Below are 12,716 nucleotides of genomic sequence, written 5' to 3' on the forward strand. Positions count from 1 at the left end.
AAGGGAAATTAAAGATATCCAAGCAATAAATTTTAACCTTATTTTTTTAATGAAAATTTTTAAAAGTCTGGTTTTAATATGCATGTATTGTTACTGTTGGTTAATACATTTATAGGAAATATATAATAAATATTTTGAGCCTTTTCCTGCCCCTGCTGACAATGCATGGAAAACCTATATTCATGTCATTTGAATTAGTGCCTCAATCATAAATTACAAAATATTAGTTACTGAGTGATGACTAAACCATGACCATTAACTTCTAAAGCCATCCTATTTTGGTACTATGTGGGGTTTTTTGTTTGTTTGTTTCCTTGTCGTTTTTGTTTTTGTTTTTGTTTTTTTTAAGAAAGGAGCAGGTTTGCTTCACAAATAGATAGTAGTATACAAATTAATCTGATTTCCTGCCTTTGTCAAAAGCAAAACTCCATTTTTTAAGGCCTTGATAATTGTAACAAATGTAGATAAATCAGTGATTTAATAGGAAGCTTTGTTTCCAAAACAATGCTGATAATTTTTATCCTCAGTCAATATCTTGTCAAAGCGAAAATATATAATACTATATATTTATATATTACTATAAAGTATTATGTTAATTAAATATAATTTTGCATAATTTAAACATATTCTATTAATTTCTTCTGTCCTTGATGATGTTTGATTATATCATACTGAAGTTTCTTGTAATTTGTTCTATAAATACTGCTTGTTATCAGAATTTTATCTGCCTTAATAGAAGAACTGTGTAGCTTTTATTAGCAATAATTAGTATTGTCCCCAGCTTTTTCTTTTCTTACTTAATACTCTTTGATATCATTTATATCACTATACTGTCAAAAGCTGCAGCAGAAGTGGTTATATAGTAATAGTATTCCCTCAAATGAAATTTTTCTCTATATATAAAAGCATATTTTCTGGTTTACTGAGTGTTACTTCAAACATATAGCACACACAGAGTGCTGCTTTGATTTCATACTTTACCAGTATGACTACCCTCATAGTTGTTTTTTCTGTTATTAATTATCCTGTGTAAATCAAATTATAGTTCAAGCAACCACTGTTTCAAGCTGTACTTTTAGTGTGCCACAGTAAGAAGGTTAAAAAACTGTTCATGATTCCTTCTGTTAACCAAAGCAGCATCACTGAGAAAACTGCTGGACACCTGGTTTAATGCAGATTTGTCTGTGAGCAGTGAATTTAACTTCTGAGACTTTGTTTCCGTATCTGCCGGAAGGCAGCAGGGGTATTTACCTATTCCATTCCTGGGACTAATTATCTGTTCTACTTCGCTAGTATTGGGCTGTTGCGGCTCCCCTGTTTGCATTAAGCTAAAAGTAGGGTAACAAATTGGAGCAAGGTAATTTTGAGCTCTGCAACTAGGAGAGGTTAGGAAAGAACTCAGATGGTACTGGCTGCCAACTTTGTCCAAAGTATTGGGACACTTGTACTTGAGATGTGTCTCTTTTCAGAGTTCACATGAGCGTCCTTTTGGTGAATGACTCTCCAGGGCCAAGCTATGCCTTTGATGTTCGGCTCCTGAGGTACTCCTGTGGAATGCAGAACAGCTGTGACACTCCAGAGAGAGTGCCACATACCTGCTCCCAAGACGAGGATGTTGTCATTCCTTCTTAAGAGCTAGGCAGTGTGTGTCTTCACCCGCCACCAGTTGGTTTGCATCTTGCCCCTTTTTAGTAGTGCCAGAGGAATGGTGAGGAAGGAAGTCTCTGTACATCCTGTTCCTTTTTCTACAGCCTTGTCCTGTGACTGAGAATACATCATGTAGTTGCTTTATCTCAAACTGCAGCTGTCATGCAGAAGTGCTGGAACACTGAACATTTGAATTAGACCAATTTGATCAAAAACAACTCTTATAAAATTTCATTCAGTCCTGATAAACATTATAGAAGAAGCTTGAACCACTTACCTGGATCACATAAGTGCAGCAGGTGTAAAATTGGAAGAGAAACATAAGCCAGGATGGAAGATTTCTTCTTTGAAAACCAACTTGGTTATGGGGAGGACCAACCCATCCTGCAGTTACCTGGATGCCTACCACCACTTTCAGGGAGAATAGTAGGTTTGCCTCCGGGAAGGGTATTTTGTGTAGGTCAGATGGTGATCACTTATCAGAACTCACAGTTGAGTTGTGTGGAAAAGATATTTGCTTCACTGAAAATTCATCTAGTAATAGGACCAAAGTGTTGGCTTTTTCCAGTTTTATTCATTTTGAGTGTGGTGTCAGGTAGAGTTCACTGTGAATACAGAGGTCATTATAGAAAATGATGCTTTTAGAGTGATGTGTTTATGCTAGATCTTCAAACGCTATATTTTCGTTGTTGTAATACAAAGTCTGAATCATTACATAATTTATTCAAATCAAATAATTGCTGAATGTTTGTCTAAGTGAAAAGAAATTCCCAGATCCTTGTCTTGTTGTGGCGTACTGTTTTTCTTAGAGGACTTGCTGATGGAGAATGCAGCAGTTATGATAAAAAGATTATATAAAAGAGCTCCTGCTGAGAGTCCATGGCATTGTACAGGGTTATACCGAACACTGTATTCCCCAGGGCAGGTACAATAATTAGCTGCAGGACTGGCACTCAGTCTGAGGGATTAATTAGAACTGGAGGTGGAGTGGGGGGGAGGCAAGGCAGCCATAAAGAGTGTCAGGATCACTCTGGCTTGAAGCCTGTGTGATTTGATGTGAAATAGCAGCAGCTGGCTGTAACCTTAGGAAGTGCAAGAGAACAGCAGGTGGTAATTCCTGTCTCATTTACCATGTCTTCACAGGAACATACAAGCTTGTGTAGCTTGGGTTTACTGGCAGGTCAGAAGGAAAATCCTAAGGAGAACTGTGACATTTACTATACTAAGCAAATGCAATAGTCAAAATGGAGTGTCCACAGCATAGTGTAAAACCAGTAACGCTGTTGCTTAATGTTATTGTACTGGCCATGTGACAAGGTTATGATGAGCTTACAATATTGACCTTATGTGGGCCAATGGACAAAGCTGAATGTACTGTGAAAAATCTGGGACAGCTAGTGAGAATGACATCCTCCAAGGCTGTGGTGAATGTAACAGGAGAACTATTTCATCTAAGTAAAAAATCAGACAGAGGGAATGATGCAATGTTATGGCATCCTTTGGTTCTCTCAGTAGCCATTGTGTGGGGGCAAGTAGGCTTTACCTACACTTCCAGGTAGGTAAGCAGGACACTCTAAAGTGGTCACATGGCTGTTAGCCTCCACCAAGCATCATGTTTTCCTTGGCATTTGGGCAAAAATGCAGTGAGGTATGCAACAAATGTGCTAATTTAGAAATTGTAACCAGCTACCATTTCAGTGTGAGCTGGAGTAGCTGTCAGCAGAGGAATTTAGTAGACCAGTGGTCGCTGTTGATGACTAGTGTTTTGTATTCTGCTAGGGCCTCCCAGGGTGTAGAACAAGAACCCTTCCTATGTGCAGTTCAAGAATCAAACCAAATAAAGAGAAAATTGAGTAACTTTGAATCTGTTGTTGAGAACAGCTTTAGATAGAGAAAAAAATAAAACAGATCTAGGGGTTATTTGTGGCTATATTTATAGCAGAGTGACAGGAAAGGAAGAGAACTCATTTTGTGGAGAGGATAGCTCTTTTTGTGCTTTTTTAGAAGCTCATTGTGTGCCAACATTGTCTTTCATGGATGCCAGAAGATGCAATGCCTTCTAAAGCCTCCCACGCATGCAAAAACTATGGACCCATTGTAGTTTTGTTGCTGGGTTCCATTTACTGTTCTCCTGTTTCTGTCTTTCTCCAAAGCGGTGTGTTACTTATGGGGGGTGATGCAGGTCCAAACTGGTGTTGCATGTATCTGACTATTAGGTCTAAGATTATTACCACTTTGGGCAAAGGAAAGTTTTGTCCTACTTGGTAACAAGCTGAAAGGAGTAACTAAGCTGCAGATGGAAGAATGGGTTTGTCCCCTTTTCTCATGTGGTGTTTATATAGGCAAAGAAATGCAATACTAATAGCTAATATTAAACTTGCCTGTGTGGTGTTGGGAACCATTGAGAATGCTGGGGCTGGACTGTGAAGTGCTGTATGATTTTGTGTACAGCTACACAAAACTTTCCAAAGTCTTTAATTTTTTTTCTCAAGGAAAAAAAAAATCTTTCATGACAAACCAGCATATTTTATGATTAAGCTCCTTTCTTGATTAATTTCCAGTTCTACTTCATGGTCAAGATGAAATAAAACTAATTTGAATTTTGAGTTTCTACATTTTAAAATGTCAAATTGCAAATATGGTAATCTAGAGGTAACTGAAAATTACTGTTTTGTAATCCTGTTGAGTAAAAATGAAGTTGTTTAAAAATTTTCTGTTTATTCATTTTTTAAGAAATGAGTTTTATTGCTTGCTGCTTAGATTTTACTTCTTTTGTAGGATTGTTGTTTGTTCTCATTTCCATTACATGGATGTTGTGGTTTTATCCAGAAGAGAAATGGACCATGTGCACAGCAGGGCTAATGAGTCACAGATGTAAACATTCTGGCACATTACTATCTAATAACTTCTTTAACTTATATTCCATAATAAGATAAATGCAAATCTGATACATCTGTTTCCTAAATGATGTATATCATTCCAGTCTTAGCAGTGCCTCAGGAGTGGATTTCTTTATATATTAGTAGTTTTAGCCTTTTTTGGTTTTGTTTTCTGTTTATGTGTTTCTAAAGAGGAGATTTCAGGTCACTGAGCAATGCAGTTAGCCACACCACAGTTCATCCAAATGAAGTGGGAAGGCTGGTGAAAGTGCCACTGGCTTTATGGGACCCACTTACAGGCTCTCAGCTTCCTCATCTCATGGATATGTATCAGGAATAAAGATGCTAAATGCAACTCAAAAATGCTAGTGAAGGACATGCATACATCAGGAAGTTACTCTGCCTTTTTTTTTTAAAGACCGGTGCAGTCTTTGTGATCTGGAGGATCTCTGGTGTGATTGCATGTGGAGGTGAACAGAGCAAATATTTGCAGCATTAAAGGAATCTGCTGCAGCTGAGAGACTTGGCAGGCTGCCCTGGCCTGTTGGTACTCTCCACTAGGCCAGCTGGGCTGCAAAGAGCCTCGTGCGCTGTGGCAACATGGGCTACACCAGCAGAGCCTTCACACAGGACTTTTTGGAAGGCCCTTTTTCCAGCAGCAAGAGCCAGACACAGCCTTCCCTTTCAGACGTGCTAAACTGCAGTCCTGCAGCTGGATGCTCCAGGCCTCGAAGAGGGGCTGTGCCACCAGCTCTACCTCCCAGAGGTGGCATGTGGTCATGGAGGCATGAGAGAGCTTAGAGCTACCAGGCTATATTTTATTCTGTCTTCCTTAGCCTAATGTCTCTCTGCTGTTGAACGAGCCTCTGCTTCAGAAAGTGTGCTATGCTAAATTCAGCAAGAGGGCTTAGAGATTTACTTGGTTTTAGTTCACTGCTCAACTGCATAAGGTTTCAGCTTTTCCAGGTTTAATTCACACCCTACAAGGCAGCATAAGAAAGCTGTTGAACTGAGTGCAAAATTCACCCTCTTGTATTGTGACAGCAGGCCGCAATTGCCACAGTCTTCAATTTTCATAATAATACAGTGCACATTCTGCACATATTGGTAGAGTAGAATATGAGAAACCGTAAGTGGCATACAGTGCTTGAGGGGAAAAGATTTGCTGTGGATATGAAAACACTGCTATGTATTTCTTGAAAACGTTGACCATGGTCATTATGGACTACCCAAGATCTAGCAGTAGATTTTTGTTCAGTGTTATAGTTGTGTATGTGCTACCAGTTTATGTGCTGAATGTCATATGTTAAACAGAATGTGAGGAGCAAGATGTTAATTATGCAAAGCACTTCAAAGTATACTATTACTGCTGTCAAGTTCTGCAGCAATCCAGAATCAAAACTTTCTACGTAGCTATCTTGAAGTGCTGTAGTACATTTTAATTGAAAATGGCTCAATCATCTGCTGGCTGATAGTCTTAACAACTGTCAAATGATGATAACAATTTATTGTAATTTTAAGGAAAGACACCTCCATGGGATTGTTCCTTCTAAAATCTCTTGATATTCTTGTTGTAAGGTAGCAACTTGCATCTGCAGTGTAGTGCAAACCTGACTGTTTCCCATATGACAGAGAGGCTGTTTCCTGTCAGTAGACAATGTGGGGTGTACTAAACATAGTGTTTGTTCTGTTTGTCTGTTAGTACATTGTCTCTGTGATGTTTGTGTTGTGCTGTTTTCGTACCATGTTGTGCTGTGTCCCTAGGGTCTGCCAGGCTTCCCCACAGTCGCTGCTCTGCACAGTAATCAGATCCTCACCGTCAAGGTTTGTGGCTGACATGTACCTGTTCAGTCAGGTCTCTCTGTATCAGCATAAAAGTGCACATGAAAAATTGCTTTTAACGTGGAATACCAATGGATCCTTATGGTAGACCTAAGTCAACCCCTCACCGCCTTTGCATTGATATAAGTACTCCTGATGCAGAGCATGGAATGAAATCCATAAATGTGTATAGTGTCACCCCTGGAAATGGCCACATTCCTCATGATCTTGATCAGTATTTTGCTTTCAGATGAGTTTTTTCTGTCGTTCTGCTTCTCTGAGGCATAAATGAGTGTGGAAAATGGCAGTGAACTCTATACTGGTTGCATGTAGAGTCAGCTATCTGTGATAAATACCACAGGTTTGATCTTTACATCCATATTTTTTCAAAGTGCATTTGCAAATTAAGCAAGAAGAAATCTGGTCAAGCTGAAACTCCAGTCCTTATTAAAATGACACCATTCTTCATGGCACAATATGCTGGTTAGAAAATCTGACTGAAAGTTGAACTGGTGCTTTGTCTCTAGAAGCTTTGCTGAAAGAAGAACATATTAAAACATTGGTTTTTTAGACCCCAGGTAATGAAAAAACTAATACACATGAAGAATTCTCACACAAAATCTGGGGAGAAAAAAGTTACACAGTTAAGTCATTGTATACAATTAATTCACAAAGCAGTATGTCCTGTACATTAGAGATCGGGTTTTTATGAAAATAAAATGCACAGTTTCTTTCAGGCAGAAGCACCAGTTTATATTATTTTAACTATTACAAATCTAATGAATATGTCTTTATTTCTTTCTCGGGCCTTCTGATGTCTATTCTTCAATTCTCTCATCTCTGATCTTCAACCTTTGACCTCACCTGCCTGATCAGATGGTGTTTCCTAAAATCAATCATGGGTTTCTCTCTGCTGATCAGCAGCTCATTAAACGCCGCCTCATTAAGGTAGTGCTTCATCTCGCTGGAGTCTGGTTCTTCTTTACATTCAGTTTACTCTTTGCTGTGCCTTTTTGTCAGATGCCTTGAAAATGTTTTGGAGTGGAGCAACTGTTAATGATATTAACAGTTAAAAGGCTATGGGTGGCTTTGCTAAGTGATCCACTTTTAAGATGCCAACAGCTTTTTTCAGTGATTTGCAGTGATGTGCTGAAAAAAACTAAAGCACCATTTTGGGGTGTCTTTTTTATAAAGGGGAAGGTAATATGTTTTGATAACTCTCTTGAAAATTGACTTTTACAAATTAATAGGAAAAGATGAAGAGAGTTAGCTAATTGTCATTATAAAACAGCCTCCCAAAACAGATGGAAAATTACGTACAACTTCATGGAAAAGCAGTTATTTTCCACTATCATTTTTGAAATCTATCCGTATATCATTGATGGGTTTGGAAAATTGCTGCGCAGACTGTATATTCTCAGATGTGACTTTTCTTTTTTTGCCTCAGTTTTTTTGTGATTATGCAAATCATGAAGCAAACAGCTGCTCATTGAAAACAGTTACAGTTCATGGAGAACTACATGAGTAAAATATTGTAAGACTACCCCAAATTTTTGCATGTGTGCTGTGGTAGGACAAGCAGTTTAGAATCTGAACCTTCTGTTCTTGTGGCTGATTGCACCAGACAGATACAAACTGCTGGTCTTCAAGGCAAAACGCTGTCTCTGCCATAAGCAGTGAAGAAGCCACTGTCCAGTTCATGGCAGCTTCTTCCAGCCTGTCTTGCACTTTTTCTGAGCACATTGATGTCTTTTTCTGTGGTTGATGTCTCTAAAGCAAACTTGTGATGAGATTTTTGTTGGTTTAGGGGGACCAAGGACAAGCTGGACCCCCTGGACCTCCAGGGCCACCAGGACCCAGAGGTCCCCCAGGAGATACCGGCAAAGACGGTCCTCGTGGGATGCCTGGCTTAACGGTGAGTTAGTCTGTTGCTGTCATGATGTCCAAGTTTCTGTGGAGTGTATGCCAGCTTAGTTCCAAAGATGTTTTCTGAGGTAAGATTGGTAAACAAGACATGTGAAAGCTGATCCACAGGCAGATTTCATGGTGTACCTGAAGTCCCACACAGAGAGAGCAAGTTCATAGCAGGGCGAGCAGTAAATCAAGGTTCCTTGCCTCCCACCCTTGACAGTTTCCTCACCCATTCTAAGGTTTCTCAGTTGCTCGCACATTAATAGCTGTGTGAGCAGAGTCTGCCCCTCTCCACCAGTAGTAAATGTTTCTATTCAAATTTCAAGACAAAGCTGAATAGTTGAATTTGAGACACTGTAACATGGATGGGCTTGAGTTCTCACTTGCTAGTGGTTTAACCTCAAAAATCATGGAATAAAGTAATAAACTGCTAAATGCTGCCCAAATTATGATGAAATTTGGAGATAGATTCTGCCATCTTTAAACAACTAGAACAGTACCATTTCCTTTGGCTCGTACCCCGTATTTCATTAGAACAAGCAGCAGAATCCAGTATATTGTGTATTGTTTGTTTTAGGCATGGGATCAATCCTACGCTTTTTAAACAGATGCATAAAAACATGATTTTTTTTTTTAACAAAGTATGTGAATGGGTTTGCTTTTATGTCTTGTAGCTTTCTTAATTTTTATCCTTTTGAAAGAAGTATCTCTCTTTTCATCATGAATGCCACTGTGTTATCAGTGCAGAAGTGGAATCAGAGGCAGGAGGGAGATATGACAACTGAGATGGCACAAGTGTGGATACACCCATTAAGTAAAGATCATGACTGAGAAGACACATAGGGAACTAGCCAGGTGATGACCAGCACTGGAAAGAAACTGATTTTTGAAGAAAAAGCATAGCTCGTTACATGAGGCCAGGGCAGGAAGGCAATAAATTTCCCTACAACACATTTTTAGGAAAAAACAAGAAAGAAAATATCTACACTCCTGTTCTGACCCTATTTGGGTATTAACTGTGTAATATAGCATGATGATAGTAGTAAGATTCTGCTAAAATTTCTTGTGAAAATCCAGCAAGGCTTGCCAGTTGAGACCTGTGGTACTCTAGGGCTGCTGCTGCTGTTGTTGGTTTGGTTTGTTTTTTTACCACCCTCTCATAAGTTCTAGCTCAAGGTTATGAAATAACATTAAAAGTCTGTTGCTGTCATTGTGATGCTTTACTTTGACAAGCTACTCATTTCTTGTTAGTCCTGTGGCATGTCAGGCTTTGGGCCTCTTCTGGGCCTCCCTTGTGTTCTTTTAATGTGGTTAAATTAACTGCAGTGAGCAGAGTTGCTGGTTTGATCTAGTAAGGGCAAGACTGAAACCAGAATCCATTTCTGACTGCAATGATAATATTTTAATAATTCACATAGAAGAGGATAGCAGAATCACTCTGGTGTTGCTGGTTACAATGTGACTGCATGTTGCTTGGGGTTTTGTGCTTTTTAGCAGAGGGATCATTAGTGTATCTCTTAACAGGAAAGTCGTGTATTTTATGCAATGAGGTCATTCCATTTTATGATAGTTCTGTAGTGATTCTGACTTTAGATGGCAAGAGAGAGTTTCTTTTTATAGTTTTTAAGCTTTGGCTATCTTAAGCCCTATAGCATTATGGAAAATCAGTTCATGATACTGCTTTAGATTCAGATACAAACAAGTACTCAGGTAGAAACCATCCAGTTTGCTGACTTTACTATTGTACTCCTTGCTGCTGTTCCTGATCCTCAAAAGGCTTGTTCCTCCATGGCTATGTGATATACAGTCAAATAGGAGATCTGTAAAGGGAAAACTTAGTTAAGAGGTAAGGACAGATTTGTATCTTCAACAGACTTGCCTGGACCTTTGAGCTAGAGACCTGAAAACAATAGCTGCACTGTGTTATGAGTAGGGGCATTGCAGTATCACACAGCTATAGGAGGGTGTCCTTACAGTGACCAACCACCATTAGGCAGACTTTTCCTCTTTTGCAGTGTTGGGCAAAGCAGGGGCTTCTCTTCCGGCCTCTCCCTCTCAAGCAAGAAACTTTACAATTCCTACAGCCATATGATGATGTTTTGGCTCTTACTTTCCCCTGTGCCCATACATTTGCTGTGTATCCTGGAAAAGTCAGGCAGATGAGGTAACAAGGTAGAGGGAGTAACTCCAGGAGCCACTACTCTTCTGCAGTGTAGCAGGTTGAGGAACAGCCTTTGTGTCCACACATCTCTATCTGTGTCATCACCACCTTGCAGCCCAAAGGTGTGATCCCGTTACAGATACTTACAGCTTGAGATGAGATTATGTTGGTTTCTTGGGCAGGAAATCATTAGAGCCAAGGAGGTAGAAGTGTTTGGGAAATGCCATTGGGCATATTGCCAGCAGAGAGAGCACCCTGAAAGGGTTGTGCAGACTTCTAAGCCTTTGTTTGGACGTCAACAGTGGACCTGTTGGAACCAGAACACACTTGATTTCCTGATAGTGACACGTAGAATAGGTGCCTTCTCTTTGCGTCACACAGACACAAAAGGAAGTAAGAGGAGAGTGAAGGGTGTTTGCTGGTAAGAAGACAATAGAATATGATACAAACTCTTGAAATTTTTTCAAAATTGTTTCCCAACATTTATGGGGATATCTTGATGCTCACTTCAGGCTGTGTGATTGCTGTATACATAAGTTAGCAAGGCTTCAGAGCAAGCTGAAGAGTCCAACAAGCTTGGGTAATGAGCTGTCAGAAACCTCTGCCTATGTGGCTTCTTTCTTCTGGCTATCTTGATGTGTTTACAGATGCTGCATGTTTGCTTCTGAATGTGATGCACACATACCCAGAGATGCAATTCTGATTCTTTTCAGCTTCTAAGAACAATGACATCAGAACAGTTCTCATCAATTTTATGACAGGCTTTCTTTTATGACAGAGCTGCTAAAGAAGACCCTGCAGCTGTGCTGATACAGCAGCACATGGACTGCCCTATGCTCATTTGGGTTTTCTATAAACCAGACCACCGGTTTTTTTGAATGGGTATTTTTAGCCCGTATTGTATGACTGATATGTTTTACTGCCTCTACATACAGATGTATGTGTTCATATGGCAAGAAAGGGGAGAAGACAGATTCTGATTTTATGTAGAGTTGTGCCTGCAGAAAGAGAGTACATTGGAAAAATGATGGGTTACCATTTTGAAAGCCTATCCAGGTATTTAGCAGCTGAGTAATTATTGCATGGCTTCAGAATACCAATATTCTTGGGTTTGTGGGACATGATAATTGACAATGGTAAGTTATGCCTGCTGAATGAGGTGATGACACAGAGCAGTAGTCTTGGAATATATAAACTGCAGGATTCAGCATGTATGTGAAAATAACCTTTCTCTGTGTGCTTTAGCACTGTGAAATGGAATATTATGTTTAGAACCAAGGGACAGAGTCAGAACACTAATGCTTAACTCTTGCCTTGAGAACTATACCATTACATGATTGTGAAATAGTACTTTGCTTCTTAAGATGTCTGTGATTTGGCCTACTACATTAAAAAGCAAAAAAGTAATATATTTAATATGCAGTCAGATGCCATACCTGTTTAAGAATGAAAATTTTAAGGTATTTTATTATTAGACAGAAAATTGAATTCAAGACATGTTGCTGAAATTATTCATTCCTTATTTTATTCTAAGGGTGAGCCAGGGAAACCAGGAGAACAAGGATTGACGGTAAGTACTCTTCCAGTTTGCTAAGAAAATGTAATATATACATGACATATGCCTTTTAAAATGTGCAATTCCAAAAAGCTTTATAGCTGTGTATTTCCTGACCTTTCTTTGTCACAGGCTATTTGAAGCCTCGTTTGTGAAGAAAACAAGAGTGAGAAAGGCAATATCCTCTTTTTATATGCAGTCACCTGTCACATAAGGCCAACTTCTTTAAGCTTGCAGCAGCACAGGGAAATAAAAATCTAAGGGCACAGCAAAGCAAAAAAGAACCAAGCCAGGTGTTCCCAGTTCCTGGCCACCTCTTAACACTGTCTCTGAAGTTGAGCTGTTTCCACCTTGAGACCACTGAGCAGCAGAACCATCTCCTTGTTTTAAGGGCTAACATCCAAGCTGTCTCTGTGGCAGTGGCTCTGGACTTTTACCTGGCAGAATAGAGAAAACACAGCACTGAAGCTCTCAGAATATTCTCCTCTTCTGAGGTTTCAGCTTTTTTCCTCTGTGTGTGTGAAATATTTCCTATTTATTTGGAAGTAAATTGAAGCTCCACTGGTTATAAATCAGCTTTAGCCACAAGTTAAGGCATCATAAGTTTCTGCCTGTCAGAGAACTGTGAAACATGAAGGGTTTTTTTCTCCCTTAAGATCTCCCTAAACACTCATAGTCATTCTTATTTTTATGAGAGATGACAGAATTGTAGCCCGTGGCATGTGGTTTTGATTCCTAAATG

General features: G+C 39.4%; 1 protein-coding gene across 5 annotated transcripts in view; it reads left to right on the forward strand.

Annotated features, from left to right (window-relative positions):
• The window catches only part of COL25A1 (collagen type XXV alpha 1 chain), a 313,397-nt gene that overhangs the window by 212,098 nt on the left and 88,583 nt on the right, over positions 1–12,716 (forward strand). For all 5 annotated transcript variants that reach the window (XM_027636119.1, XM_027636120.1, XM_027636123.1 and 2 more), the window contains 3 exons: positions 7,224–7,295; positions 8,155–8,262; positions 11,954–11,989. In XM_027636119.1, coding sequence (XP_027491920.1) covers positions 7,224–7,295; positions 8,155–8,262; positions 11,954–11,989 — 216 coding nt within the window. The remainder of the gene's footprint in view (positions 1–7,223; positions 7,296–8,154; positions 8,263–11,953; positions 11,990–12,716) is intronic.

The sequence above is a fragment of the Corapipo altera genome, unplaced genomic scaffold, assembly GCF_003945725.1.
Source record: "Corapipo altera isolate COAL_440 unplaced genomic scaffold, ASM394572v1 22b, whole genome shotgun sequence".
Lineage (NCBI taxonomy): Eukaryota > Metazoa > Chordata > Aves > Passeriformes > Pipridae > Corapipo > Corapipo altera.